Source organism: Alternaria arborescens (assembly GCF_004154835.1).
Source record: "Alternaria arborescens strain FERA 675 chromosome Unknown contig_4, whole genome shotgun sequence".
Lineage (NCBI taxonomy): Eukaryota > Fungi > Ascomycota > Dothideomycetes > Pleosporales > Pleosporaceae > Alternaria > Alternaria arborescens.
Genome location: NW_021167859.1, coordinates 1,275,260 through 1,302,091, shown reverse-complemented (window position 1 = coordinate 1,302,091; position 26,832 = coordinate 1,275,260). Strand labels below are relative to the sequence as shown.

The 26,832-nt window shown below is 51.7% G+C and overlaps 11 protein-coding genes across 11 annotated transcripts; 6 read left to right on the top strand and 5 right to left on the bottom strand.

Moving 5' to 3' along the window:
• Positions 1-220: 220 nt before the first annotated feature.
• AA0111_g2545 (hypothetical protein) lies at positions 221-2,583 on the top strand (the record flags this gene model as incomplete). The annotated part of the gene is made up of 3 exons (XM_028648328.1): positions 221-431; positions 482-891; positions 940-2,583. 3 exons carry the CDS (start codon positions 221-223, stop codon positions 2,581-2,583), a joined length of 2,265 nt encoding a protein of 754 aa, XP_028509920.1.
• Positions 2,584-2,923: 340 nt separating this feature from the next.
• On the bottom strand, positions 2,924-5,594 carry AA0111_g2544 (putative phosphoketolase 1; the record flags this gene model as incomplete). The annotated part of the gene is made up of 5 exons (XM_028648327.1): positions 2,924-3,725; positions 3,787-3,950; positions 3,998-4,780; positions 4,826-5,245; positions 5,304-5,594. 5 exons carry the CDS (start codon positions 5,592-5,594, stop codon positions 2,924-2,926), a joined length of 2,460 nt encoding a protein of 819 aa, XP_028509921.1.
• Positions 5,595-6,463: 869 nt separating this feature from the next.
• Positions 6,464-8,217, bottom strand: AA0111_g2543 (Delta 8-(E)-sphingolipid desaturase; the record flags this gene model as incomplete). Its single annotated transcript, XM_028648326.1, has 2 exons — positions 6,464-7,973; positions 8,024-8,217. The coding sequence occupies 2 exons, from the start codon at positions 8,215-8,217 to the stop codon at positions 6,464-6,466; spliced, it is 1,704 nt and encodes a 567-aa protein (XP_028509918.1).
• A 583-nt stretch (positions 8,218-8,800) lies between these two features.
• AA0111_g2542 (putative phosphoribomutase) lies at positions 8,801-10,552 on the top strand (the record flags this gene model as incomplete). The annotated part of the gene is made up of 1 exon (XM_028648325.1): positions 8,801-10,552. One exon carries the CDS (start codon positions 8,801-8,803, stop codon positions 10,550-10,552), a length of 1,752 nt encoding a protein of 583 aa, XP_028509919.1.
• Positions 10,553-11,006: 454 nt separating this feature from the next.
• On the top strand, positions 11,007-11,597 carry AA0111_g2541 (hypothetical protein; the record flags this gene model as incomplete). The annotated part of the gene is made up of 1 exon (XM_028648324.1): positions 11,007-11,597. The coding sequence occupies one exon, from the start codon at positions 11,007-11,009 to the stop codon at positions 11,595-11,597; it is 591 nt and encodes a 196-aa protein (XP_028509916.1).
• A 1,678-nt stretch (positions 11,598-13,275) lies between these two features.
• AA0111_g2540 (hypothetical protein) lies at positions 13,276-16,275 on the top strand (the record flags this gene model as incomplete). Its single annotated transcript, XM_028648323.1, has 1 exon — positions 13,276-16,275. One exon carries the CDS (start codon positions 13,276-13,278, stop codon positions 16,273-16,275), a length of 3,000 nt encoding a protein of 999 aa, XP_028509917.1.
• Positions 16,276-17,612: 1,337 nt separating this feature from the next.
• Positions 17,613-18,113, top strand: AA0111_g2539 (hypothetical protein; the record flags this gene model as incomplete). Its single annotated transcript, XM_028648321.1, has 3 exons — positions 17,613-17,693; positions 17,743-17,854; positions 17,911-18,113. The coding sequence occupies 3 exons, from the start codon at positions 17,613-17,615 to the stop codon at positions 18,111-18,113; spliced, it is 396 nt and encodes a 131-aa protein (XP_028510199.1).
• A 296-nt stretch (positions 18,114-18,409) lies between these two features.
• Positions 18,410-19,327, bottom strand: AA0111_g2538 (hypothetical protein; the record flags this gene model as incomplete). Its single annotated transcript, XM_028648320.1, has 1 exon — positions 18,410-19,327. The coding sequence occupies one exon, from the start codon at positions 19,325-19,327 to the stop codon at positions 18,410-18,412; it is 918 nt and encodes a 305-aa protein (XP_028510198.1).
• A 482-nt stretch (positions 19,328-19,809) lies between these two features.
• AA0111_g2537 (hypothetical protein) lies at positions 19,810-20,825 on the bottom strand (the record flags this gene model as incomplete). Its single annotated transcript, XM_028648319.1, has 3 exons — positions 19,810-20,400; positions 20,455-20,658; positions 20,781-20,825. 3 exons carry the CDS (start codon positions 20,823-20,825, stop codon positions 19,810-19,812), a joined length of 840 nt encoding a protein of 279 aa, XP_028510203.1.
• Positions 20,826-21,192: 367 nt separating this feature from the next.
• On the top strand, positions 21,193-21,857 carry AA0111_g2536 (hypothetical protein; the record flags this gene model as incomplete). The annotated part of the gene is made up of 2 exons (XM_028648318.1): positions 21,193-21,296; positions 21,398-21,857. The coding sequence occupies 2 exons, from the start codon at positions 21,193-21,195 to the stop codon at positions 21,855-21,857; spliced, it is 564 nt and encodes a 187-aa protein (XP_028510202.1).
• Positions 21,858-23,673: 1,816 nt separating this feature from the next.
• On the bottom strand, positions 23,674-24,937 carry AA0111_g2535 (Mitogen-activated protein kinase; the record flags this gene model as incomplete). Its single annotated transcript, XM_028648317.1, has 5 exons — positions 23,674-23,702; positions 23,752-24,099; positions 24,153-24,534; positions 24,588-24,783; positions 24,834-24,937. 5 exons carry the CDS (start codon positions 24,935-24,937, stop codon positions 23,674-23,676), a joined length of 1,059 nt encoding a protein of 352 aa, XP_028510201.1.
• Positions 24,938-26,832: the final 1,895 nt, after the last annotated feature.

Genomic DNA, 26,832 nt, shown 5'->3' with positions numbered 1-26,832 from the left:
TGTTCATTCGTCTGGGCGGTGGGTGGTTGCTCAGGTAACAGGCGAGTTTCGACAAGGAAGAACAACACAGACCGCCATTCCGCTAGGACCAGGCCCTTTGCATTGGCAGAATATCGCCAGAGCTTCGACGTCACGTACGGTAGGTCCAGCATTCTTTTCTCTGTAGACGTAGCCTTTTGTTTCTCTTTTATCGTGCCGCCTTGCATCCTCGGTCTTCACCATGAGCGTACGCGTCGTCGCGAGGATACGTCCTCTTCTGAAACAGGAGCTCGACAAAGACACCATTGTCACCGCAGAGACATTGGACGGCGAGACTACCCCGGCCGTCGTACGGATACCGAGTCCCAAGAACGAGGCCGAGTCCTTCAGCTTCCAATTCAGCTCTGTGTACGAGCAGGACGCGACACAGCAGCAGCTTTTTGACGCCGAGAGTGAGTTCGCGATGGGACGCGTTTCGGGACGGAAGCTGACTCCAGGCTAGTCGCGCCGACGGTGAAGCATCTCTTCAATGGCTTTGATCTATCCATCTTTGCGCATGGCTGCACCGGCACCGGCAAGACCCATACGATGCGAGGAGGCAAGTCGCTGGCGGACCGCGGTGTCATCCCAAGGCTATTGAGCTCAATATACCGACGATGCAAGAAGATCGAGAAAGACACGGCCGGTGCCACACAAGTCGAGGTTGCTCTGGAGTACTTCGAGATCTACTGCGATCGCGTCTACGACCTGTTCGAACCCCCGGAGAAGCGCACCCCGTCTGGTCTGCCCATCAGAGACAACCACGGCAAGACCGTCGTCGTTGGTCTTACCGAGAAGCCATGCACAACACTGAAGGAGTTTGAGCAGCTTTACGATCAAGCCAACATGAACAGGTCCACCTCTGCTACCAAGGTTAGAGTCCACACGCGTCTGAGATGAACACTCCTAACGATACTGCAGCTTAACGCACACTCCTCCCGGTCGCATGCCGTCCTCTGTGTAAAGATCACGCAAACCACCGAAGAAAGTGTTCGCGTCAGCCGAGTATCTTGCATTGATCTTGCAGGATCCGAAGACAACAGACGAACCGAAAACAACAAAGAGCGCCTCGTCGAGAGTTCGGCCATCAACAAGTCGCTGTTCGTGCTTGCACAATGCGTCGAAGCCATGAACAAGAAAGCCAGCCGGATTCCATACCGCGAGTCCAAGATGACGCGAATCTTGTCCCTAGGCCAGAATAAGGGCTTGACTGTCATGATTCTGAACCTTGCCCCAACCCGCGCATACCATCTCGACACAATCAGTTCTCTAAACTTCGCTAGCCGGACGAAGAAGATCGAGGTCGCAGAGGTGGAAAACGACCCAATGTACAAGACGGCAGTTAAGCCACTGGCGACAACCACGAGCCTTGGTGGAGCAACCATGGCACGGCAACCGCTCAGATCGCTCGCGGCCAAAGCCAATGCGAACATCCCAGAGGCAGAGAAGCAGAAGAAAGGGGAAAAGCCTATCAAGGCTTTCTCTGTATACTCTGATTCTCACAAAGCTGCTCCTCGTGTGACTAACCTTGCACAGAACCAAGGAGTACGGAGAACAGAGGGTTCCAAGCGAGCAGCTGAACCTAGCACCACCTTTGCGACCCGACCGACAAAGGCATTCCGAACTGGGGATAACACCTCACGGATACCGAGTAAAGAGCCTGCGCTGACAAAAGCCTCGATTGAAGCTCTCATCGCACAGAAGGTCGACGAGGCTCTAGCAGCCAAGGCATTGCAAGATGCTGGCACAGCTGCGCCAGCGCTTTCTGCAGAGCTGCAGAAGCGTTTGGATGAGCTCGAGCACCGCATCGATGCACACGAAGAGGATGGAAAGTCGCAGGGCTTGCAGTTCCTGCTAATGGCCAAGCAACATCACATGCGTGGAGAAGATACCAGTGCACTGAGAATGTACCAACTGGCACAGCCATTCTTCCCTGGCAACGCAAAGCTAGAGTCCAAGATGAAAACACTCGAAGACCGAATACGCGCCAAACGGGAGGAAAGCATCAAGCACGTCTCTGCTCCCGTTGAACTCCCGTCGCACACTGCAGCCCCCGTCACAAACGTTCTCATGGCCCCCCTGAAAGCTGAAAAGAAGACCCCAAAGCCTAGGATAGTCTACAGAGATGAGTCCGAAGATGACGATGAATTTGCTCCCCCGCCGCCCTCTGACCACGAAGAATCCTACGCCTCCGACACTAGCTTCCAACACATCAGCAAACCCAAAGTCACCCGCAAGCCAAAAAAGACTACCAAGAAACTACCCATATTCCGTGACGACGCCGCTGCTACTGCTACCATCGATCTACCTGTTCATTCCGCCGCTCAACAAACACCTCGCACTTCGCACCTCCTTAAGATTATCAACTCACGAGACGTCAACCAGATCAAAGCGCTAAAGGGTGTGGGTGCAAAGAAAGCGGATAACATCGTAAACTGCCTGGTCGAAATGGATGATGCGGAAATTATGGATCTGGAATCGCTGGCTATGCTTAAAGGTGTTGGAGGCAAGACGGTGGATAACATGAGGATGGGGTTGAGCCTTAATACTAGTTACGATTTCTGAGCTTAGGCTCGCTTTTTGCTGTTCGTTCTTACCAAGCATGGTGTTCACGGCGTTTTTGGCAGCGCGCCTGTCGTGAGCGCATGTTTGCATTGCATAGAAATGGCGTTTTGGATTTGGTAGCAAAGACTGCCTTGCATAGTTTGGTCCTTGGAATTCCGACTCTTCATCACCGGTGCTTTCCGTAGAAGATGTATTATTCACTCAGGTTATCATAAAGGTGAAGGGATAATAGTAAATCGTTCAAGATATCATTATCATACAGGATCATAGCCTCAATCTCAACCCAGAAGAAAGTAACCGCACTCATTCAATCAAACTCGATCACCCATTAGGGAAGCGACTAAAACGGCCAAACCCAGTCCGTAGTCTCCTTAGGGTCCATGCCCTCGTGGTACGCATAGTTCTTGGCCTTGATCTGCTCATCAAGTAACTTCTCCCTCGTTGCCGCACCCTTGTTACCCAAGCTGGGGATGTTGTCGAGTGCGTCAATCGCCAAGCTGTAGCGGTCAGTACCATTCCTGATAGCCAGCTCGAGAGGAGTGTCAATGTTGCCCTTCTCCCTGTATCCGCGGACGATCAGGTTCTGCTGGCCCTTGCGTCCATATGTCAAGCGGTGGATCAGCCAGGGGTAGGAGTGGAAGTTGAAGATGCATGGTACGTCATCGGTGAAGATGGCCTTGTACTCGTGTGCCTTGAGACCGTGAGGGTGCTGCTCCTCGTCGATGAGCTTGAAGAGATCGACAACGTTTACGAAGCGGATCTTGAGATCAGGCAGATGTGTGCGTAGCAATGCTGTCGCGGCAAGGGATTCGTGTGTGGAAACATCACCACACGATGCCATGACAATGTCAGGCTCTTGATCCTTGTCATTACTCGCCCATTCCCAGATACCAACGCCCTTTGTGCAATGGGCGATGGCTTGCTCCATTGTGAGATATTGGAGGTGCTCTTGCTTGTCGGCAACGATGACGTTGACGTAGTTTTCGCTACGAAGGCAGTGATTCATCGTTGAAAGTAGGCAGTTGGCGTCTGGCGGGAGGTAGATACGGACAACTTCAGGACTCTTGTTCGCCACTACGTCGAGGAATCCAGGGTCCTGGTGAGTGAATCCGTTGTGATCTTGTCGCCAAACAGTCGCAGTACTAATTGTAGGTGTACGAAGTCAGCCTATGTCTCATATGCTTTTCGTACAGAGACACTTACAGCAGAATGTTGAGTGAAGCAATCTTCTGTCTCCACTCGACTTCGAGGCACTTCTCAATCCATTTACAGTGCTGGTTGACCATGGAGTCAATAATGTGGATGAAAGGCTCGTAGCTGTTAAGCAGACCGTGTCGTCCAGAGAGGATGTAACCCTCCAACCAGCCCTGAGCAAAGTTAGTATTACGGTATTAAAGAGGTTTGTGTATCTTACCTCTACAGTGTGCTCAGACAGCATCTCCATAACGCGCCCTTCGTAAGCTAAGTTACCACCATCCTCGTCCTCCTCAAAGTACTCGCCCATCCAGACCTTTTTGCCTGCCTCGTAAACCTTGCCGAGCTTGTTGGATTCAGTCTCGTCAGGACCAAATAGACGGAAGTCTTTCTGGTTCTCTTTGATGATGTCGCGCAAGAAGGCCGCGCAGTTGGCCATACTACCGACCTTGGCGACACCACCCTTGGTCACCTCGATAGAGTAGTCACGGAAGTCGGGTACGTGAAGCTTGTGGCGGATAAGACCACCGTTTGTGACAGGGTTGGCGCTCATCCTCCTGTTGCCAGTGGGGGCCAACTCTCTAAGTTCAGGAACAAGCTTGCCGTTCTTGTCGAAATGCTTCTCAGGCTCGTATGAGCGCATCCACTCTTCCAATATTTTGAGCTGAGACTTATCCTTGAGAACATTCGTAAGAGGGACTTGATGCGCACGCCAGAAACCTTCTAAGAAGTGGTCTCCATCGAGCTTCCTGGGTGCTGTCCAGCCCTTGGGTGTACGGAGCACGATCATGGGCCAACGCGGCCTGAAAGCCTTGCCCGAGTCTCTAGCCTGTTTCTGATATTCGCGGATCTTTGTGACACATCGTTCCATCGTAGCGGCCATAGCTTGGTGCATCGATGGGATATCGCTGCCCTCGACAAAATAGGGTGTCCATCCGTAACCAACGAAGAGCGCTTCGAGCTCCTTGCGGCTTACGCGAGCGAGAACCGTGGGGTTGTTGATCTATGCAGTGTTAGCCAAATCCTTCCACAATGCTAAGTGCCATACCTTGTAGCCATTCAAATGTAGTACGGGCAAGACCGCACCATCCGTGATCGGGTTCAGGAATTTGGTTGAATGCCAGCTCGTAGCAAGGGGACCAGTCTCAGACTCACCGTCTCCAACCATAGTCAGAGCGATGAGATCTGGGTGATCAAAGACCGTTCCGAAAGCGTGAGAGATAGAGTAACCTAGCTCACCACCCTCGTGCAAGCTACCAGGTGTTTCGGGTGTGGCATGAGATCCAATTCCACCGGGGAACGAGAAAGATTTGAAAAAGCGCCTCATACCCTCCTCATCCTCGCTCTTGTCAGGATAGACCTCGGAGTAGACTCCCTCGAGGAAACTGTTTGAGAGAACAGCGGGCGCGCCATGGCCAGGGCCAGAAATGAAGATAGCGTCCAAATCGTACTTCTTGATAAGACGGTTCTACAAAGTTACAAAGTTAGCTTTTTACGATTCGAGAACCGCATATAATTGTTCATACCATGTGAATCCATGTGAAGCTCTGTCCAGCATCCGATCCCCAATGTCCCAAAAGGCGTCGCTTGAGATGGTCCAGAGTGAGTGGGTCGCGGAGAAGAGGGTTCCTCCGAAGATAGATCATGCCCAAGCACATGTACAGAGAAGCATGGAAATAATCGGTCATCTTCTGCACCTCATCTTCGCTGAGCGGATGTTCGGTGACTGATGATCTTGCGGGCCCGTATGGGGAAATGCTGAGGTGCTCGACATCTTCAACTACTGTCTCTGGGTCTACTGGAGCTTTCGCTACCATGGCGTCCATGATCACAGGTTGTCTGAAAGGTCCGACCTTTCCTCCGTTCAGGTAAGGTCTCGAGTGCCGCTAGGTCTGGGAGAGGTGGCTGAATTGCGTGGGATATAGAGGCTCCAAAGAGCAATTGCAAGCAGAAAATACGTGTAGAGATTGAGGAGTAAGGGTCTCAGATAATGTTGGAGAGTAGAGGTAGAGGGCCTTTAAGCAGTCGCGCGGCAGTAGTCGCGGTTGCAAGCTTGGAAGCTGGTCAGCGGCAGAGCCGGAGACGCTCTCCTGATCCATTGAGCTCTGTCATTGGTGCTCTGCACGTAATCATGCTACTGCAGCGCGATACCATCATAGCTACAAATTCCTTTTGGGTCTGTTTGTTGGTTGCGTCATGGCCTGATGGACCGAGGTGGGGTCAACCAACAGTCACGCTAGTGGCGGCGCGTTCCTGTCAATCCTCGCCATCTGCCATACATGGCGTGATATATGTCTGAGCTGACTGAGCCGGCGACGAAGAGTACCTGGATACCGGATGTTTCTCTTTCCGCTTGTAAAATAAGAATTGTGCTCAATTTGGCGTGGCAGGGTTGATGCGCCAGTTCTGAGTATACCTTTAGCATGCTCTCAACAGCGGAACGCGGCGGACAAGCAAGCCTCCACTTCCCATCCAACCCTGGTTTCGGTGTCGGAACCTTTATCCGAGCGGACAATGATCTACGCAGGCATCTATCGCAAGTTTGCGACTAAAGCATCTTTGTACAGCCTGGGCAGACTCGTGGCCTCAGGGAATGCTTCAAACCCCCAATCCTTGCTACAATAAACCCTAGATCAAGTGAACAGATAACGTATCTCACTGCTCTAAAATATCTATAGTATATCCTTCAATGCATTCCATAATCTCCTTCCGCAGCAATCGTCCTCTGGCATTCAGCAAAGATGGCAGCCTGTCTTGCTACATCAGCAAGTCGCCCAACGACCAGCTTATTGCCATCGAGGAAACCATATAGCGCATACGGAATGTCGACCTCGTTACAGAACTCCTGAACCAACTTCTGGGTTTGTCTTAGGTTATGACGGGGGATCCGTGGATACAGATGGTGGATGGCCTGGAACTGAAGGCCACCGTGGAAGAAATCCAACCACTGAGGGCAGTCAACATCCATCGTTGTGCGAAGCATCTTCTGAGCAAATGACTCGTGGATACCTAGATCCGCTGTACTCATAGCGAAATGGGACAACGTGATTTGCACATGGAGTGGAGACGTAAGTGCGTGGGCAATCATAACAAACCAGAACCGACTCCAGTTGTCAGGTATGGACTTGTACACCACCCCGTAGCCGAACCAGGTCCAAAAAAATGCCATGCCTATCAACTCAAAGTATCGGTGCCACCATGCAGGCCCTTTCTTGGGGCCCTTTCCAAGGAGCAGATACATCCAAGACAATCTATACAGATTGAAGCGTGCGAACAGCATGATCGGGTAGTAGGTGTAGTGTTGAATTCGGATCATGAACTTTGCGAAGGCATCGTATTCCATGACCCACTCGTAAAAGGTCGTGGTGAGACTCTCCATAAATCGATGCGTGATAGAGAAGAAGGGAATGTATTGAATATCGGGATCGTGTTCGGGGTGGTTCGTAACAAGATGGTGCACGTTATGGTTGTATTTCCACCAGCAAGCGCTCAACCCGCCTACGTACGAGGCAATGAACATTGCGATGGTGGAATCGGTCGTAAAATCGTGGGTGATGCCCATGTGTCCGGCATCATGGACCGTGAATGTAAGCTGGTGCCAAAGGCATGCAAGCGGGATGGCACTAGTAATATACCAGCCAGATGATAACAAAAACAGGAATCCGGCTAAGAAGGAGCCATAACGTAGGCATTCGATACCGTAGGCGGTATAGTTGCAATCGTAGAGGCCTTCCTGCTTTATACGCTCTTGTAGCTCGCGGTACTTTTGTGTGATGTGATCTTGGGTGGCTGGATCTAGAGACGGGTATTTGGCCTTGTCGAAATTGAGCTCTTCCTGAGTCCGTCTATCAAGTACTGACATCTTCGGAGCGACGACATCTTCTAGTTCGACCGATGAGACACTAGAGCTTGAGGAGGCTCTACCAATGTCGGCTCCGTTGCGCTTGCGAATTGAAGCGGAAGATCGGTCCACCGGTTCAAAAAGAGGGCTGCTGTTGGCAGAAGAAGCTGAGCTTGCAGTCTCCTGTTCTGAAACCGAACATGATTCCATGTATTCTTCCTCAGAAAGCTTGTCCAGCTCTTCCTGTGTCCTGAACTTTCCTCCTTGCATCGGCGGTAGGAAGTTGGTCCATCGTCCTTCGATGCGGCCGATTTGGTAGCGGTTCATGAGCTCGAGCGTTTGGGCAGAGTGGAAACTGAGTATAGGTCAGCAGACAGCCTTGTTGGGTGGTTAAAGCAGGCATACCGAGTGACCTCGTCTGTTGCATCGCGTCCCACCATGTGCCGAATGGCTTTATCACCGCCAGGGTGGTAGGGTAGCCATGCATCTACCTTCAAGACCTTGTTGTCTACGATGACAATCGAGCGGCCATTGGCAATCTGAGCTTCGATCTCTCGCCGACTAAAGACCTTGGACTTCCTGTCTGCCCGGGCGGCCATGATGCGATGCGGTGTGGTACGCGAAGGGTATACAGACGGGTGTCCAGCTGCGGCTTCAATTGACAAAGGAATTTCAATACAGACGCGGCCAGACCATAACTCTGCGGTGTCTCAGAAGCAACTAGTTTCGCGGTGAGTTGCGCCGGAGCCAGCCAGTGGAACAGGAGAGGATGAGCTGATAAACTTCCGAAGCTTGCCTGGGCCCTGCACGCCAACGCCCCCACGTTGCCCTCGCCACATCCCCAGAGCCGCACCCAGAAGCGGCATCACATGCCATCGCAAGAACATCTCATTGCGTGAAGGCTCCGGATGCCTAAGCAGGAGCTCACCAAGTTCCACACGTGAGGCCAGAGAAATCTCAATGTCTTGGAAAGCATAAATCTGGCAGGTGCCCACTTGAGCCTGCTGTCGCCCGCTTTCTGTCGGCAAACTCCGACACTCCTTCACTCTGCCGCGCCTGCCACTACATGACCATCCTATGCTGACTAACGTCCCTCGACTTCTAATCTTTCTATTCGTTCCATAGTCCTTTGCGAACAACTTGCTCAACACAACCTTCATTCCGAAAATCAAAAGCTCGACAATGACTCAAGACATCAAAGAATTGGCGAGGCAATGGCTGGAGCTCGACCAAGACAAAACGACTACAGATGAAATCTACAAGCTGCTAGTTGATGGCGATACCGACGAGCTCGAGAAGCGACTTCGACATCGCATCGCTTTCGGGACAGCTGGACTCAGAGGGCCTATGCAGGGCGGGTTCGCTTGCATGAACTCTCTGACGGTGATACAAGCTTCCCAAGGACTTGCAGCTTACCTGCTCAAAACTGAAGAGAATGTAAAGAGAAGGGGTGTGGTAATTGGCAGAGACGCGCGGCACAATTCAGAAAAGTTTGCTAAGCTCACCGCAGCCGCTTTTGTTGCAAAAGGCATCAAGGTGTGGTGGTATGAGGAACCCAGCCATACGCCCATGGTTCCCTTTGGCGTTCGCGAACTCGAAGCCGCTGCTGGAGTTATGATCACAGCCAGTCACAACCCGGCCAAAGACAATGGATACAAGGTCTACTGGTCAAATGGCTGCCAGATCATTCCTCCACACGATAGTGGAATTGCTGATTCCATCATGGAAAACCTGAAGCCTGTCACTTGGGATACGACGCTGGTAGATTCTTCGCTCCTTGTGGAAGGAAGTCTAGGACTGGTACAAGACAACTACCATAGAGCCATCCTTTGCGCTGCGCAGCCCGAGCATGTCCAAGTCAAGATGGACCCAGAGCTCAGATTTGTGTATACCCCTATGCATGGTGTTGGCCTTCCCGCCATGCAGCGATGTGCAGAGACACTTGGTGTGGCCTCGCAAATGACTGTGGTGGAAGCTCAAGCAAAACCAGACCCTGACTTCCCCACCGTGAAGTTTCCAAACCCTGAAGAGAAGGGTGCGCTTGACCTGGCAATCGAAACGGCCGACAAGTCATCCACACGCCTCATCCTCGCCAGCGATCCTGATGCAGACCGACTCGCGGCAGCAGAGAAGGTAGGAGACAGATGGCATATCTTTAGCGGAAACCAACTTGGAGCGCTGCTCGGATCGTATCTCTTCGAACGTTACCCGGAGACAAAACCACGAGAGAAACTTGCGATGCTGGCTTCCACCGTCAGTTCCAGGATGCTCGCGGCTTTGGCGAAGAAGGAAGGCTTTAAGTTTACCGAGACTCTAACCGGATTCAAGTGGCTTGGAAACGTCGCGCGACAACTCGATAGCGAAGGCTACGATGTCGTCTACGCGTTCGAAGAAGCCTTGGGATACATGATTCCACAAACCGTTCATGACAAGGACTCCATCAGCGCAGCTGCAGTATTCCTCACTGCTGCGTCGCATTGGGCCACGCAAGGTCTTACTCCATACGCCAAGCTGCAGCAACTCTACGAGTACCTTGGCTACTTTGAGGACGCGAACACCTATCTCGTATCGCCATCCCCATCCGTGACGACGTCCGTGTTCACAGCCATCCGCGCACTGGGCAGCCCGCACCCCACCACCATCGGGTCCCGCAGGATTGTGCGTTGGCGAGATCTGACACTAGGCTATGACTCAAAGAGCAAGGACCACAAGCCAGATCTGCCGGTAGATGTCACTAGTCAGATGATAACATGTGAGCTAGATGACGGGGCGGTATTCACAGTCAGAGGAAGCGGAACCGAACCGAAGATCAAGCTTTACATTGAGTGCCAAGGCAAGAGCAGCCAAGAGGCGAAGAAGGGTGCCAACGAAATATTGGATGATCTTCTGCGGGAATGGTTCAAGCCTGAGGAAAACGGCTTGAGACTTGCTTAGAGTAAGATCATGTGGATTGGTTAGCTTCAATACTTTTGAGAATATTGTATGTATGTCTATGTGCAAGATTAAAAGGCGGCGCCATTGTGAGTGCCAAAGTACTATTGATTGTCTCCAGAGCTCATCTCAGGTGATAGTATCAAGCAAGCGCATCTTCTCGTGTTTATAAAATAAACATCGCATTCAATGAGAAAATAGACATCATTCGTCTTCTCCTTTATCCTCTGGTTCAACTGGATTGGGACATCGTTTTATACTGGCGAACCACTTACCTTCACCCGCAGCTTCACCTGGAGTTCTCAAGCCACAAAATTTCCACACAACTGCTTGTATCTCCAATAAAACATCCTGCCTTCTACTTCCCTACCACCCAGTTACTCTCTGCACGTAAGACATCTCATTTACCTCACAAATAGGTCTTATCCAACTGCTTCCGACGCGCCTAACGCCTACTATGGCAACTACACTCATCGCTGACCTTCTGACCTCCTGGAACAACCCAAACGAGGCAGTCGACGTCGAAGTATCTGGCGCACCGCAGACCTATCAATGGACCAAAGGACAAGTCAGGGCCCAGTTCCGGTTCAATAATCAGCCCCTCATATGCTGTCCTTTTCTCCCGGCCCCTGTCATCCCAACCGCTGTCATGAACATTAACTATTCACGTAATAACTTACCTGCTCTCCAATACTACATGGACCAAGACCCGTTCTGGCTTGCCCATCGGATTCTCTTCCAATCCCAATTTGTATCAGCCGCTCGCTTCACCACTAACGAGTGTTACTTTCTCGCGGAGGAGGGCGAGCCAACTGTCCAGTTAAATGGAAGGCCGTTGTCCGAGGGGGAACGCTGGCAGCTTCATCATGAGCCTGAAAAGATGGATATGAAAGACTTCCAGCCCACGGAACTAAAGATGAAGAAGGGGATTGTGATGAGGATTCCGCCATACACGGTGTACTGTTTCTTGGTGGCGGACGGTTCGCTGATCACGACGGGAGGTATCGTTCCGAGGGGTTTCCAGGCTGACAACGGGATGATGCGATGATGGGCTCGTTGGACTTTGAAGAGGAAGATTAAATGACAGACGGTGTTGTTTGGTTTCTTACACAAGCTGGAGACTTCTTAACGTACCATGGTGACCAATTCATGTATACTTGGGTAATGCTCAATGTGAAAGTTATAACTCCGGAACGCCAGTTGGTAGGGTGGTACATGGTGGCAGAATATTCGTTCCAGCATCCATAACAATACCAGAATGTGCACGCGACAAGAATCCTCGGTGTAATACGTAAGTGCTTCGCGGCCTGCAATGCGATGGTGTGTGTGGGTGCGCATCATGTATGCAACACAGACAAGAATTGGGTCACAAGACGCGAGATGCGCCCTACTCATCATAAGATGGGACGAGCTCCGACAGATTCTTGTATCGCAGAATGATGTATCATTTCCTCGACTAGCGCCCGCCTTCCCGTTCGAGACCCTGTCAGATGCATGGTAAACGCAGCGCTGACGACAACTAGTAACATATAGTTTCTGCCTTGGACAGATTTGTCGGAAACCGAGGCTGATGTCTGGGTCCAAACTTGTCGCCATACGCAGCTATCATGGTCGGGCCTGCTGGACGTGCAGATGCAATGCAGATGCGCGACGGTCCTCCTCGAGTATTGGCCAATGAGCGGCATCCCATGTGGATTAGAAAGATGCCAAGTATAGGGTCATGGCTGCCTTGACAAATGAGGAACCAGCATGCAAGGCTGGAGAGGCTGTGAGGAAATCGCTTTTTCGCATATGTATCAGGGCTGCTATGGAGGGTTTACTTTTTACTCTTCGCAAGCCGCGCATGGCGTTTATAGCCTCGCTGGATTCGATGGATGGGTAGCCAACGGCCAGGGTGTTCGGCCGGCCGTCAGCTAGACAGGGTAGCCGGAGGAATGCGGCGCCTCAACCTATCATGTCGTCGACTTTGTATCGATAGCCCATCCCGCGCGTACCCAGACTCCGGGGAAGTGTTACAGATGCCCGTCACTAAGCCGTTGCTGGTTGCATGCATGCGTGCTAAAGAGTCACGGCCCAAAAGTATCCACGGCCTCTTTCCCCTCTGCATGCCCACCAGTTCTGTCGCGTCAGTCGCGCGTCCTTCAATCTCCGCCCTGCCTGTATATAAAGACCCTTTGCATCCCCCCGCGGTGACGAGCTGGTTTTCGCAAAGTGCTCGCAGAATCTTCGGTACGCGCTCGGCCCCACCAACATCTTTTCTTGAAATCGTGCTAACGGGAGGGAAGCCTCGACAGGAACAGCGACATGTCTCACTCTTAGACTTTTCGCGTCCTCTGCGGGATGCTCAGCTATCAACACCAATGGCGGGTTTCGTGGACCCAGATCCAAACATCACGCGACAAAGCAATTATATACCCTTACCACCACCAACACCTTCGAGACGATCGCTTCCAGACGGGCCATGCAACTATCGCGACGCGAATGTAGGACAATGTGGATGTGATCAATTCTGGGACAAGCTCAGTGCTGAGCTGCACGATGAGAGCGCTGAGCACAGGCCTAGCAGTGAGCGCTCGACGTGGTGTGTTTGCGGGCACCATGCCTGCTTCCATTTGAGGGCATCGCGTGCGCCAGAAAAACCTGCGCCTTTGACAAATGCGCCGTTTCAATCGCTTCATGTGAGAGGTGAAGAGCGGGCCCAATCGCTGCCACGTGCGCCGTGCGACATGAATGCTGGTTTGCGACAATTGGAAGACAACCTTCTGTCCGAAGGGGGCAAGGCCAAATACAATGAGCGCATGCACCAGCTGCCTAGTCCCGGTCAGCGACTCTTGCAACAGTCTACTCACACCAACTCATTCAGTCGCTTGCTACAAAGTCAGGACACTCCTTCACAAACCAGCACGAGCGGCCTTCCTGGAATTCCTTCAGTCTGCTTGCTATCTCATGAACGGCGCCCAGTGGCTAACAACGAAGCTAGGAATGGCGTAAATCAGTCGCGCCAGACGGTGGCGGGTCTTGGTCTTTCTATGATGAACCTACAGAGCATGGATCGGATTAATCGTCAGCAGTCGCCTACACCGACAATACCCGACGATATCAACATCGTTCATACCCCGCGAAAGCCCTACAACGAGCCGAGTAACCCCCCAGACAGGGCTCACAGGGTCCAAGACGAAGCAAACATCATCAGTCCATCGCGCGGCATTCTTGAGCAAGTCTTCGAGTTCAACCGCAACTTCCAGCCTGACGAGCCCGGCGACACCATACCGAATACCTACAATCCCGACGACTACATACAGAGCGCTACCGAGGTGGCTACTCCAAGTGTTGGGAACACACCAGATCTGAGTGCTGCGGATCGGGCAGTACAGGATGGGAAAGATATGATTGAAGCAATGAAGCGGATAACTTCGGAAATCCAACAGCAATCCGCCGGCTCATCAGAAGGACAGACATATGCCACGGTTCCCACTCAGCTCTTGCCAAAGAACACTCCTGCAGCGCCACAGGAACAGCTGCAAACCCTCCTCCAATCGGCTCCTGCACAAAGCCTCCAGAAGCTCGTCTCCTACCTTGCTCCTCTTCACAACCTGTTAAACTCCATACCTAACGTAGCTAGCACTATGCAGGAACTTGGCAGCCGCCTGGATTTGCTGGAGAATGGATCCTTCAATTATGTCCAGCCCGAAGATCTGAATCAGACCTTGGAGATGTATGAGGGTAGGCTCATTGATGTGGAGCATCGTTTGGACGAACATGAACGGATGCATCAGGCCATGGATGACCAATCTAGCAACAGCTCTTTTGACAGAAGGCGCTTAGATAATGTTACGACGTCGTTCGGCTCCGTAGACTCGACCACTTCTTCAGCCCTTGTTCTCGCAGCCATGGATCGCAAGGATACTGAGATGGAACTTGACAACATCAAGGACAGATTGAATGTGTTGGAAGCTGCAGCGCCACCCACATCGCTGCAACCTTGGGAGGTGGAAGTCGTCCTGTTGCCATGGGGCCCTGACCTGAAAGGCATCTGGTTCTCGCCTGAAGAACCAATGCATGATGTAACCAAGACAACGCAAAATTCCGAAGAGTGGACTCAAGCCCGGACGTCCAAGGCTATCACTATACCATTCCTCGGACGAGACACAGATTCCAGCCCCTATCCTGTAACCCGAAACTCAAATAAAGACTCCGTGCCAGGTCAGATTGAGAACGGATGGAGTAGCCAAGACATCAGTAATTGGGCTTCAGGGTCTACGGACGACTGGCTATTCCCGAAAGCCTGTGGAAGTAATAACCTAGTCTACAAGCGACTCCAAAGTAGGGGTTTCGTGCGAGATGTTACATTCAGAGGCTCTAGTGCCAAAGATATCCAAGAAGCTCTGTCACACGCCTTTTCCGACGTGTTCGACTATCTGCAGTACGATGACAGCGACGAAAACCCTATGATTGCTACATACCCTGGTCTTCGGGCGCCGTACATACCTTTACGAAAAGTAATTAAAGAATCGCGGCTACGATTTCTTACGCCTGCTGAGATGTCCAGTAGCGCGCTCTGGAATGCCCAATTCCTTTCTGCGGGCGTCATGATGAGAGTCTCTGGCGGAAAGAAAAGGTTATACGTGACGGTCCGCGAAGCTTATACACAGCAAGTCGACCGCAACGAATTTGTCGTCATGGAACAGTCATGGCCGGAACTGCGACAGTTACCTCGCTGTCAACCTAACAAAGACTCACAGATGGAAGGCATCGACGAACATGGCCAGCCTCATGTTCCAGAGGCTGATGCAAAAGAAGCATGCTGGCAGTTTGTTGAGACATATGATGCGCCGCCTGCCAGTGTACATTCCTCTTTTGGAAGCAACCAGTCAGTTCAGCTATCGATGCGTCCTGCTGGGCGAAATTGGCGGAGATCGATTACCCCCAACTCGATTTTGAAAAATAAGCAACCCCAGCCCATTTCCCCATTGAGCGAGAACCACCCACAACGCCCGCAATACTATCGCAATCGCACAGTCTCTGCTTCAGTCATCGACACCCACCCATCCCGCTTGTCAAAGCGCCGCCTCCATGCTTCTACCACAGAACAATTTTCTGCCCCACAGCCAATTTCGCATGCACCTAGCCTTTCAATGACGAGATTGAAGCGACGCCGTGTTGCGAATTCCTCCTCCCCACGGCCTGAGACTGCGCAGGTTCCAATATGGAATGCGACTCCACGTCACTCACGAGAACCACCCTCACCATTCTACTCATCGCAGCCTGCCCTACCGCGATCCAACTCAGATGTCATGAGCAGACCAAGTCAGCGCTCTGCTGCCGTTGCAGGAAAGTCAACGCCTTTCGCATACGCAACGCCGCATTCGGGACCTTTTGTGGGCGGCCCTGGCTTCAATGCTTACAACAACGGCGGCGATACTGAACCCGATGACGACAACGATGACGGCGAGCAAAGCTGGCCCGGTGTCACTGACGGCGACAATGATAGCGCCTCAGCGCCAGATTTTGAAATGAGTGCAAGTTCTGCAGAAGAAAGCATTAAATGCTTCTCAAGCGACGACGGAGAGGATAGTGACGCGGAACTGCATGCGTTTGCACAACGCCAGCTAGCCGAGGATAGTGATGCCGAAGCACATGCGTATGCGCAAGCGCAACGTCAGCTAGACGAAGAAAGCGAAGAAGACGATGTTTTTGACTCTTTGCTTAGTATCATTGAAGCTTAGACCCTCGTGAGCGTTACTCTTATAAGGTCGATTTGGGTGTGGCGTAACACCACGCATCTCAAACATAGGATTCTGGATATTTACGTCCAGTCAAGAGAACATGAAGAGAGATGAGGCACACATACACCATTTTGGGCGTTCTGGGTTAGACAATCTTGTACTATACCGCTTCCTTTGTATCTCCAGCGATGTCTTCATTTCGGACCCTAGCCGGCAGGGTATTTCTGTATACTACTAAGATTGGCATCAGGGTATGGTTATACGGTTCAGCGTTCGGTGGTGTCAGCCCATCTTCTCTCTCCCCTTATGGTGGCTGAGTTAGGGAATATATATCTCATATGAATTAGTGGGAACTTCTTCTCATTTCCATTCAGGTGATGCGTCGACACATACGTACACGTATGCCCACGCACTCACTCGTCTCCGGCTACGCCCTCTTCACAAGAATCGCACGTATATGGTCACTCTACACTGTCTTCCTTCTACACCCAAGCTCTACTCTTCTGACTACCTGTATCAACTCTGTACATTGACATATCAGCACAAAACCCAGCCACAACAGACGATGTGTACAAGTTACAAAATCCGTTACCTCCCTTGCAAACGCAAAGGATACGACCTCTGCGTCACCGCAGATTTCCAACAATGCAAAAAGGCTGAAGAGAGTCGCGAGAGCTGTACCGCGCCAACCACCAGAACCTTATGGATCGACTACAAGTGTCCCCAACATGGAGGACCGACACCGCAGGAAAGAGAGAAGCTGATGAAGGAGAGGGGATCACATGGCAGTGATAGGCAGATTGCGATCAGGAAGGGAGACAGGCCGAGTAAGTGGAAGGGCGCGCTTTGTGTAGTAATGTGACGAGAATTCCTTTGTAGATTGGCGTGAGAGTGCAAGACTAGCCATAGCTTCAATGGTGGTTTCGAATGGAGGGACTCTTTTGAGGAGTTAAGGTGCGCAAAGTATCAGCCTCATTGTCGAATATCATTGGTTGGCCAATCTTATCAGTTTCAGGCCACAGACCTTTCTCGCAGCTTCAGGAACCGCATTCTACGATACTACATGGAGAGACAAGTATGCCTGAGACTGGGTATGCGCGTATGGTACACAAGCAAAGAGTAGCTTGGAGCGGACCCGCAAAAAGTGGGGAAGACCGTCCCAATCCATACTGACCTCGGCTGGTAACCAGCTTGAACATCACAACGACGCGATCGTGACATGTGCGTCCCTGTAACAACAACAAAGAGATTCCTCCTTCCCTGTCTTCAGTGTTCATCTGCAATTCACCACTAAAGACATTGTATAGATTGGTCATACAAGCATAGCGATTAACAAAATGGCGTCAGCAACGTCCCAATCACACCCTCTCTTACAGGCTTCCTCGGCTGCCTACGCCATCTTGGCAATTGGCCATACAGTAGGCGCAGAGCCCCCTATGAATAACAGTATGCTAACATTGACTGTAGATGAAAGGTCTCGATCAGTTCAAACACCCCACGATGAACACCCTCCCGGTCATGCTCCGTGGTGCCAGTAAGATTGGTTGGTACGAAGGCAGCGGTTTCTTCCTGATGATGAGTGAGTCCATGTTTGATGTTTTGTTACGCTTCCTCGTTTAATAAAAGTCTCCGTAGGCATCCTCAATTATAAATGGTCGGTTACTGGTATCTACGATGTATACGACAAGAGCATCGCAGGCATCTTGACGGGTATGCTAGCTGCTGCTGGTGCGGCTTACTGGAAGAGCAACGATAAACCTACAGCCGTTACACTGGCTGTTGTTGCAGTTTTGCAGGGACTTGGTATGAGGAATGGTTCGTATTCCCGTTTTGCGTAGGTTCTGTGGCGCACACGCAGCAGGGTCAACCACCTCATAAAAGGAAAATACATTATCATTACTGGTATGCCAGACCCCACTATTGAGCCTGCTATCGAAGAAACCATCATCGTAAACTCGTAAGTCATGAACAAAGGAAATGATGGGTATAAAAGCCATGGTCGCCGTTGTTGAGATACTGAATCGTTAAGACCGTGAAAGTCATCTAAAGCATTACCCGTACTGTGAACGCCGTCACCTTTTATGAGCCATCTTGATACTCATAAGAATTCCGTAAGCTGAAACTTTCCGACTGCCTACTCGCTTGCATCCTGGCTCTTCTTGATGCTGACAGGAACGACCCGCTTGTTGCTGCCGAGCAGGCGCTCGAGGCGAGCGACATAGTATTCGGCGAAGGTCTTACTGCTGTCCTTCTTCCACTCGTCGTCAGCCAGCTGCTCAAGGCGGAGACAAGTACGATCGACAGCCTCTTCGACCTCTTCAGCCCAGTTGCTCTTTTCAGTGACACCGTTGCTCTTTTCGCTAGCCTGGTCGCTTCCTTCAATGACAGTCTTGAGGGACCCGGTGCTCGTCTTCACGAGCGTAGAGGGAAAGCAAGGGGCGACCGAGTTCGTGGGCAGGTCATCAGAGGTGAAAGTCAGGTACTCGACGATGCGCGGGTTCACGGCGGGGGAGCCTAGAGCAATAGGTACTGAGTCCTCATTCACATCGATGGGACCAAGATTCTTACGAATTTGCCCGGAACCTTGCTTGTCCCTACCACTGTCACTCAGTACCTCGGAGATGCTCGCAATATCGGCTTCTTCATCCTCGGCGACAGATGCTTCGGGCGAGTAGTTGCTCGAGCCCACGTCTCCTTCGCGGTTGCGGAGCTTGCGGTCATTGAGCTTCAGCTGCACGAGTCTATCGCCAATCAAACTGAAGCCGCGACCGCGTGTCAATGGGTAACGGTACGCTATGGATGGAGCCGGAGAGCCGTATACAGGCGTGTTGATAGGTGGGGATGGGAAAGCTGCCTCCATAGCGGCCTCGTTGAGTGATTCCTGAATAGGAGCAAGGATCTTGGCGACAGCCGTGTAGTCCATCTCCGGAGGAGGATCGACAGGCTCGTAAGGACTACCTATAGGTTCAGTCGCCGGCGTCGGGTGTGGCACTGACGGGCCATCGGATTGCGAATCCAAGGAGGTGACTTTGGTTGTAGTGTTGGACGTCATGGTGGAATCGGAGTCAAGAGCCGGAGTTGGAGTATAATCAATTTGACTGTTTGGTCTTATTAGTATTACTGCGATATTCGTGCTCTGTAATAGGTCGAATGCGTAATCCGGGTTCGAGGTTGTGAAAAGATGTTGATGATGGGAGTGCAAGCTAGCTTACTTATACGAGCAACTGACGCTTAATTATAATGTTAACGCGGTCGATAATTTTTGACGGTGAAATCAGATCGTGAAGAGTCGCGGATGGTTGTGATAGATCCGAGTGTGGGGAGCGAGAGGAGCGTTTGTGGAGAAGGTGCGTGCGCCTACCTAAAGTTGAAGAACCGCGAAGCAACAAACGCGTGATGCTTCACGCAGACACGGAAGTAGCCGCACAGTTCAGACCTGTCTATGCAGTAGATGGCTAGCGGGTACAAACGGTGTATCGAGTGAAAGATGTAATCGAAGACCATGGATTGAATATAGCTGAATCGACACTTCATTTATACTCTTCGCGGCAAGTGCTCCAAGCCGGCGCTACGCACTGAGTCCACACTGCGCTGTCGAACAGCTTCAATTTCACCTGACGGCGTCCTGAATACAGAGGTGCTGGAGGGCAGGTCGTGGAGCGCAATGCCAGATGCGACTACCGCCCCTCCATCAGACTCACTCACGCCCGGGTTGCTTCTTTCCTCTTTTTTCTTTGCAGCGTACCAAGTCGGGAGGTTGTAGTAAGCCCCGCAAACGAAAATTCCGATCCAAAGCACCAGTTCGGTGCCATAGATAACCAGGCCCAGAATATCAAGCCTTGGCTGAAAGACGACTGACACCAAGGAGAAGAGATCGCCAAGGGCATCGATGCCTACGAATATGAAGGAGATACCTCTGACAGTACGATGGACGTAGATGTCCCAGTAGTGTCTCATGACACCAGCAGCAAGTAGAGTAGCTGAAGCAACTGCCATAAGCACACTGGGCCAGTGAAGATCCTCTGCCTTCGCATGTTCAATAGCAAAAATGAGGCCGGCTTGAATGCCACCCATCAAACAAGCCACCGGGATGACAACAGCGAGGGAGCGGACAACTGACCAACTCTATTACACGTTAGCCGCCATACTCGAGAATACTCTTCGAGAAGAACTAATGACCTTCTCGTAGTAGTAGCACTGGATCCAAGTTACTAGGCTCAGGATGGTAAGGATCTGAGGCTGGATCCGTAGCGCAATGTTGTATTCTTCTGCAATGTTATAGACTCCAAGTGGGACTCCAGCCCATGCCCAAAGCATCATCATAGTTGGCTGGAGTCCAGTAGCATTATGTCTGCGATAGTTGATAACGATCTGGGGGATCAACTACGTCGCGTTGTTAGTTGAGCTCCATTGGCCATGGTGGCTTAAAGCGTTTGTATACCTGAACGGACCAACACACCTGTTCTTGTTAATACAACCACCTCAAAAGTCCAGGATATACATACTGCACCTAGTGTACCTAGTACGTTCGCGGCTACTGGTACGTCCATGATCGACACTCAATAACCGATATGTTTGTTGAAGGGGTCCGTTTGTAATGTTCAGGAGCTGTCGTTCATTAACACCTCCACTGCACGTCCACCACGTCCTTCTTAACAATGCGCCAAGAGCAATTGGAGAGCAAGAGCATGTCGCGAGACGCACTACGAAATCACGGATGCACGAAGTTAACCAACCGAGATGGCGATGAATTACCCGCAGATGTACCGCTGTTACGGCGAAAGCGCGACAATACATGACATGGTTGACCCTGGGAAGCTGCCTACCTCCGAGGTCCGATCTTTGAATAGCTTAGAAATCACCACTTGAGCAACGCAACATACCGCGACCACGATAGCGTTTTCGAGGCAGTAAAACATGGCGCAGGATTCGACGCAGACCGACGAAGGGCAGGACATAGCGGGAAGGCCCGGGTACAAGAAGCTGGCGAATGGCATTATACTCGGTCCAGATGGCAAGCCGTAAGTACCGTTGACTCTGGAATGCGCCGGAAGACATGCACACAGTACAACGACCAATGTTGTAGAGAAAGCGTACGCTAACATCTGTGTTCACTTTATAGATGCCGAACCTGTAACGACGTAACCTCTCTCTTTGCCTTTGCAGGCAAGCTGCCCACAAAACGCACTCCTGCTGCTGCCACTCCGACCACCGCCGAGACCGCACCGTCCCTGCCCGCAGATTGCCCTCCCGACGTTGAGGCTCTCGGTCGCTCATCTTGGACTCTATTACACTCCATAACTGGCGCCTACCCAGCGAATCCATCACCACAATTACAGTCCGAAACCAAGTCCTTCCTTACCACGTTTGGCAAACTCTACCCGTGCTGGGTGTGCGCAGAAGATTTCCAGAAGTGGATGCAAAAGAACACGCCAAGAGTGAGCAGCCGAAACGAGTTCGGAGAGTGGATGTGCGAGGCACACAATGCTGTAAACGAGAAGCTGGGGAAAGAGCAGTTTGACTGCAAGAGGTGGGAAGAGCGATGGAGAACGGGATGGAAAGATGGAAGATGTGACTTCTAGACGTCAAGGACACATGGACACGTGTTGATGTATGATTATGTGTATACGAAGAGCATGGGTGGTGGGTCATTCATAGTGAAGGACACCACTCTGTACGAACACGGACTAGATACCGGCATTGGGCGGCGTTCCAAGGTTACAACAACTCAACCATCTCTACATGGCCCGCAACAAGCTACGCTCATTATGTAGCCCGGTTCTTTCTTCGTGGCTTCCTATGCGACACATGCTTCCCCCACCTCCCCAGCTGGTTCGGTACCAAACCCCCAAAGTCTCGAACACAATGCGGTGTGGTACCATAACAGACTATGATCTCACAACGTGTAATGATGCACACGCGACTATCCGGAGTCTGTATCTTAGAAGCTGTGCATCTACTAATGTCCGTTGTGATACCCATGTGCGCATGTTCATCGCAACTCAATTCATATATATCAACCATCTCAGCCAAACACTACAACAGCAGCAACAGCGGGACACGGCCGTTACTGCCACCATCTTACTGATGGCGAGCAAGCACAAAGCCGACTCCTCGTCTTCTCCGGAAGACGCGAATACGCACATCGACCGCAACTCTGTCATCGCATTGTCAATTATCCTCTTCCGGGTCCTTGTAGCCATCGCATGGTACCTGCGCCTCCACTATACGCACAAGCGACAAGCAGACTTAGAGCAGCAGTCGCGATGCGGACAAGGCCGTTTCTATCAAACAATGGAGAGGGTTACATGGAACAGACGATGCGATTCTTGTGGTGAGGAGATTGGCAGAGTTAAATCAGAGAGCTTATTCAAGTTAAAATCAGTCTCACTGAGAAAAGATTCTGTTGCTACATCCTCATCGAGAAGTAGTTCAGGGACAGAGAACGTGCAGGGAAATAGGGAGAAGAGGAAATGGCCCGGGTTATCTCAATGGCGAATACAAGGTTCTAGGACTTCGATGTTGGGGCCAAATGCTCTTGCTCTTCATCAAAACACTCTCCCTCTGACGTCTACTGAAAGACCTTCTCCTACGCATTCTCGTCGGCAATCTCAACGCGGCTCCTTCGATCCTCTTCCTCTTCATAATCCTCTTTATCACACATCAGGTCGACGGCGCAGCTCCTCGCTCTCGCAAGATGCATACGATAAGCGATGGTGGAATGAGGTCGCTCGACGAGGATCCACAACGAGTCCTACACGGCGATGGTCTATTTTGGACACTGTGCTAGAGCCGGGAGTCAGGGGTCACACAGGCGATTCCCGAGCTGCCGGTGGATTCAGTACCGTGAGCAGGGATCATGGTGGAGGTAGTACGGGTAGTGCGCATGCATCCTGGAGAGGAAGTAGAAGTGAATCGGTCATGTATGATTGGACACGACCCACGGATGCTGAAGTGCACGCAAAGAACTTTGGAGATGTGATCTGGGACGGGCCTCATTGTGGAAGGGGTAGTCAAGAGGAAGAGAACATTCAAAGCATGGATTGGGCACTAAAGATGTAGCATATCCCATAGAGAGCGCTTACTTCGTCGCAGTTGAAAGGTCAATGTGAAAATTGCAAAGAAGCAATGCATTCCTGTCTTTTCCTATCATAAGTACTGTGGGTGTAGGAGATTTCTTTCTGTACGGAGCGCGATTTGAAGCGCATCTCCCCATATCTTCCATGCTGTCATTGCTAACATTATTTCTTCTGCTGAGAATCCAAATTACAGGATGATTGTAGACCTTCCTCGAATATGGTAGTGAGCTCAGACCAGCTAGCTGTGGACAAGTTCCAGAAATCGACTCGATGGTGGTATCTTGTGTATATCTCGCACTTTGGGGGGAAACGTGAAAGTTTACCGCATAATCTCCTGGTAGATGAGGACTTTTGAATGTTAGCAGAGATTCAACACAAGAGCAAGATGATGACGTACGTTTGAGCTGCTCCTTGGTCAGATTGTCCTTGTTCTTGTCAAAATCGAAGAACTCCTCTGGGATAGGGTCGGCCGTCGGCTCGTCATCTGGGTCATGGTACGGCTCAAGGTATGGGTGCTTGAGCGCTTCCTCGACTGTGATTCGCTTGACAGGGTTGAAAGCGAGTAACCGCTCGAGCAGGTCAAGCGCCAGATCGTTGGTCTTAGGGAACATGGCCTTCCACGGAATCTTCTTCTTGAATGGCAGCGATCGAATGTATTCACGGGCTCGGCGGGACTTGATGCCGTAGTAATCCTCCATGGTAGGCGTACCGAGCACATCGAGAATCAGCGTGAGTTGGTGGTGGTCTGACTGCAGTTAGCAAGGAGCTCCTGGCACATCCAATGTGCGCAATACTTACAGTCCTTTCCTGGGAACAGAGGCTTTCCGCTAAGCATCTCAGCCAGAATGCATCCTACACTCCATACATCGATGGCCTTTGTGTACTCCTTGAACGTAAGCATAATCTCGGGCGCACGGTACCAACGCGTCGCAACGTATTCCGTCATGAAACCTGAGTTGTCCTCGGTTGAGGCGGCTGAGCGGGCAAGACCGAAATCGCAGACCTTCAGATCGCAGTTGGCGTTGAGGAGCAGATTGGAGGGCTTAAGATCGCGATGGAGGACGTTTGCTGAGTGCATCGCCTTCAGCGCGCGCAGGGTCTGGTAGATGAAGTACTGGCAATGGTCGTCTGAAAGCTCTTGTGTGCGAATGACGCGGTGCATGTCGGTCTCCATGAGTTCCTACGTGCTGTGTTAGCCACGGTTGAATGCTGTGAGATTCGCGGGCTACGCACCTGAATTAGGTAAACTTCGGTGAAGGTCTCGTAGTTCCGAGGCTTCTGGATGTCGAGAATGGAGATGATGTTCTCGTGGTTGAAGTACCGGAGTAGCTTCATCTCTCGTAGTGTTCTCAGACAGAACATGGAGTGGTCAAAGGGCGTAATCTTCTTGATGGCGACCTTCTGGCCGGACGGCTTGTGCAATGCGGAGCTGGATTATGGTTAGCAGCAGTCTGGGTGGCACTGAGAAGTGGGACCTACCAGACAACACCATACGCGCCTTCTCCTACGACATCCTGAATATCGTATTGCTCTGAGACATTGAAAGAGATCTTTCTAGAGCTACCGCTCCCCGCTGGTGGCATGTTGGCGGTTGTGGTGGTGGTGGGTATGCGCTGATGCGCGGCGGACTAGGTCGATTGAGCTGGTGCTCAGTGATTGCGGGGTCGTGATTGTTCGACGGTGGACAATTGAAAAGCGAAGGAGGAAGCTGGATGAGGATGCGTATGCGGTGGTGAAGGTGGGATCTAAGAGCGTGCTTGTCAGCTCAAGCTCGGAAAGGCTATATGGCAAGCATTGTTCGCAGAACAGCAAGCGTGTCTTGCGCGCGTTGGTGAAACGGCACTGTGTCAGACACTGAGCCAGCCCCACGTGCTGGCCTTTGAGCCGCAGAAGGTGTTCATGGCGGCAGCGACCACGACAGAGCACAAAGAAGAGCTATTCTGTATTCGTCGCCGCCCGCGTATTCATCTATCTAATTTGACATACCAAAGGATTGGGGTCGTTTGAGGATCGAGGTCCGTCCGGTCACCAGAGCCGACAGGTCGTGCGTGCACTTTGGTGGTGCCTGGGAGATGTCGCTCGTCTTTAGCCGTTTAATGACGCTGGTTACCGAGAGATGTCGTTGACCAACCGATTGGAGCTGGTGCGGCTGCGCTTCGGAGCTTCTCGAGTATGCTGGGGTGATGCCCGCGCAAGGTGGAGAGGGAGTGAGGCGGTGACAGAAAGGAGACGGATAAGGTGGGGGCAGGGTCTGTTGTATTGCCAAGTCAGTCCCAGATGCGATCTCAGCGTGGTAGCAGGTAGCGGGTAGCGGGCAGGAGGAACGTGGCCATGTACCGTAGCGTGTGGCTTTCCGACCGCGTGTGCGTGAAGGATGCGTCTTCACACGGGAGGGGATCGTGTAAAACACTCGAGAGGGGCGATGGCGTGTTTGTTGCTGCTGCGGGCGGCCGTGTCGCGCTTTCCAAGTGGGATGGCGGGGTCAACCAGCTGGACTCAGGTACAATCGAATTCAACACTACACAAGGCAAAGAGAAAATGCGCGTGGGAATCACAACTTTGAAAGACCAGCAGTACGCGCCGACTATAGAGTGCAAATATACCTCACGGGAGGTTGCAGCCCTCGTTTGGTGTCCGCGACGGCCGCCCGCCATACTTTGAGCTAACCGCCGACATGATCCAGCCATTGTGTGAGCTGCGCGAGTCACATCCTGTGATTTCTGCTATATGCACGAGAATCAGCTTAAACATTCCAGAATTGTTTCGCCAGTAGAAGCTACCATTCTTGCATCACCTCGTGCAATGTGCTAAGACGGCCTTCTGCATATTTGCTTTTTGCCAGCCCTGCATCTACCCAATGTCAGGCTTCCCTCACTACCTTTCCTATCACCGCAGTTACCTCTCTTGCTGCAGGGCGGCTGCCTGTCATCCTCCTCATCACTGAAGCTCAAGGCTCGGATGCTGTAGGGCCATGGCTGAAACCGGCTAGTTGCAGGGGCCTAGTTCCACATCTGCAACGGCTATACTTAGCAGACCCATTATGAGACCAGCCTCACCATGCGGGACCGTCCTCTCCGAACCTATTGGTTCCCGGCTGCTCCCCCAACTCGACCACCACCAACCGTCCTATTCTTACACTTTCAATCATCTGGGTCCAAGACTCTTGACTGTCTTATCGTTGCGCTTTGCGCGCTACTCGTCGGCACCGGCATTTCTTGGGATCCGATGAGGAAGGAGATATCCGTAGTAGCTCGGCACGTCGACATCATAGCTGTTTGATGTCGAAGCATCTGAGACTTCCAGAAGCTGTTTCAGATGACCGCCAAGCCTAACAAGGAGGCCTCAGGATACCCGCTGCCGCCCATGATGATAGCGTCTGTCATCATCAAGGTCCAGATCTATCCACCGTGGGGTTCCCGTATTACATAACTGTGCTTGTGCCATGTTGCAGCTTCCAGCTCCATGCCTGTGGAATGAG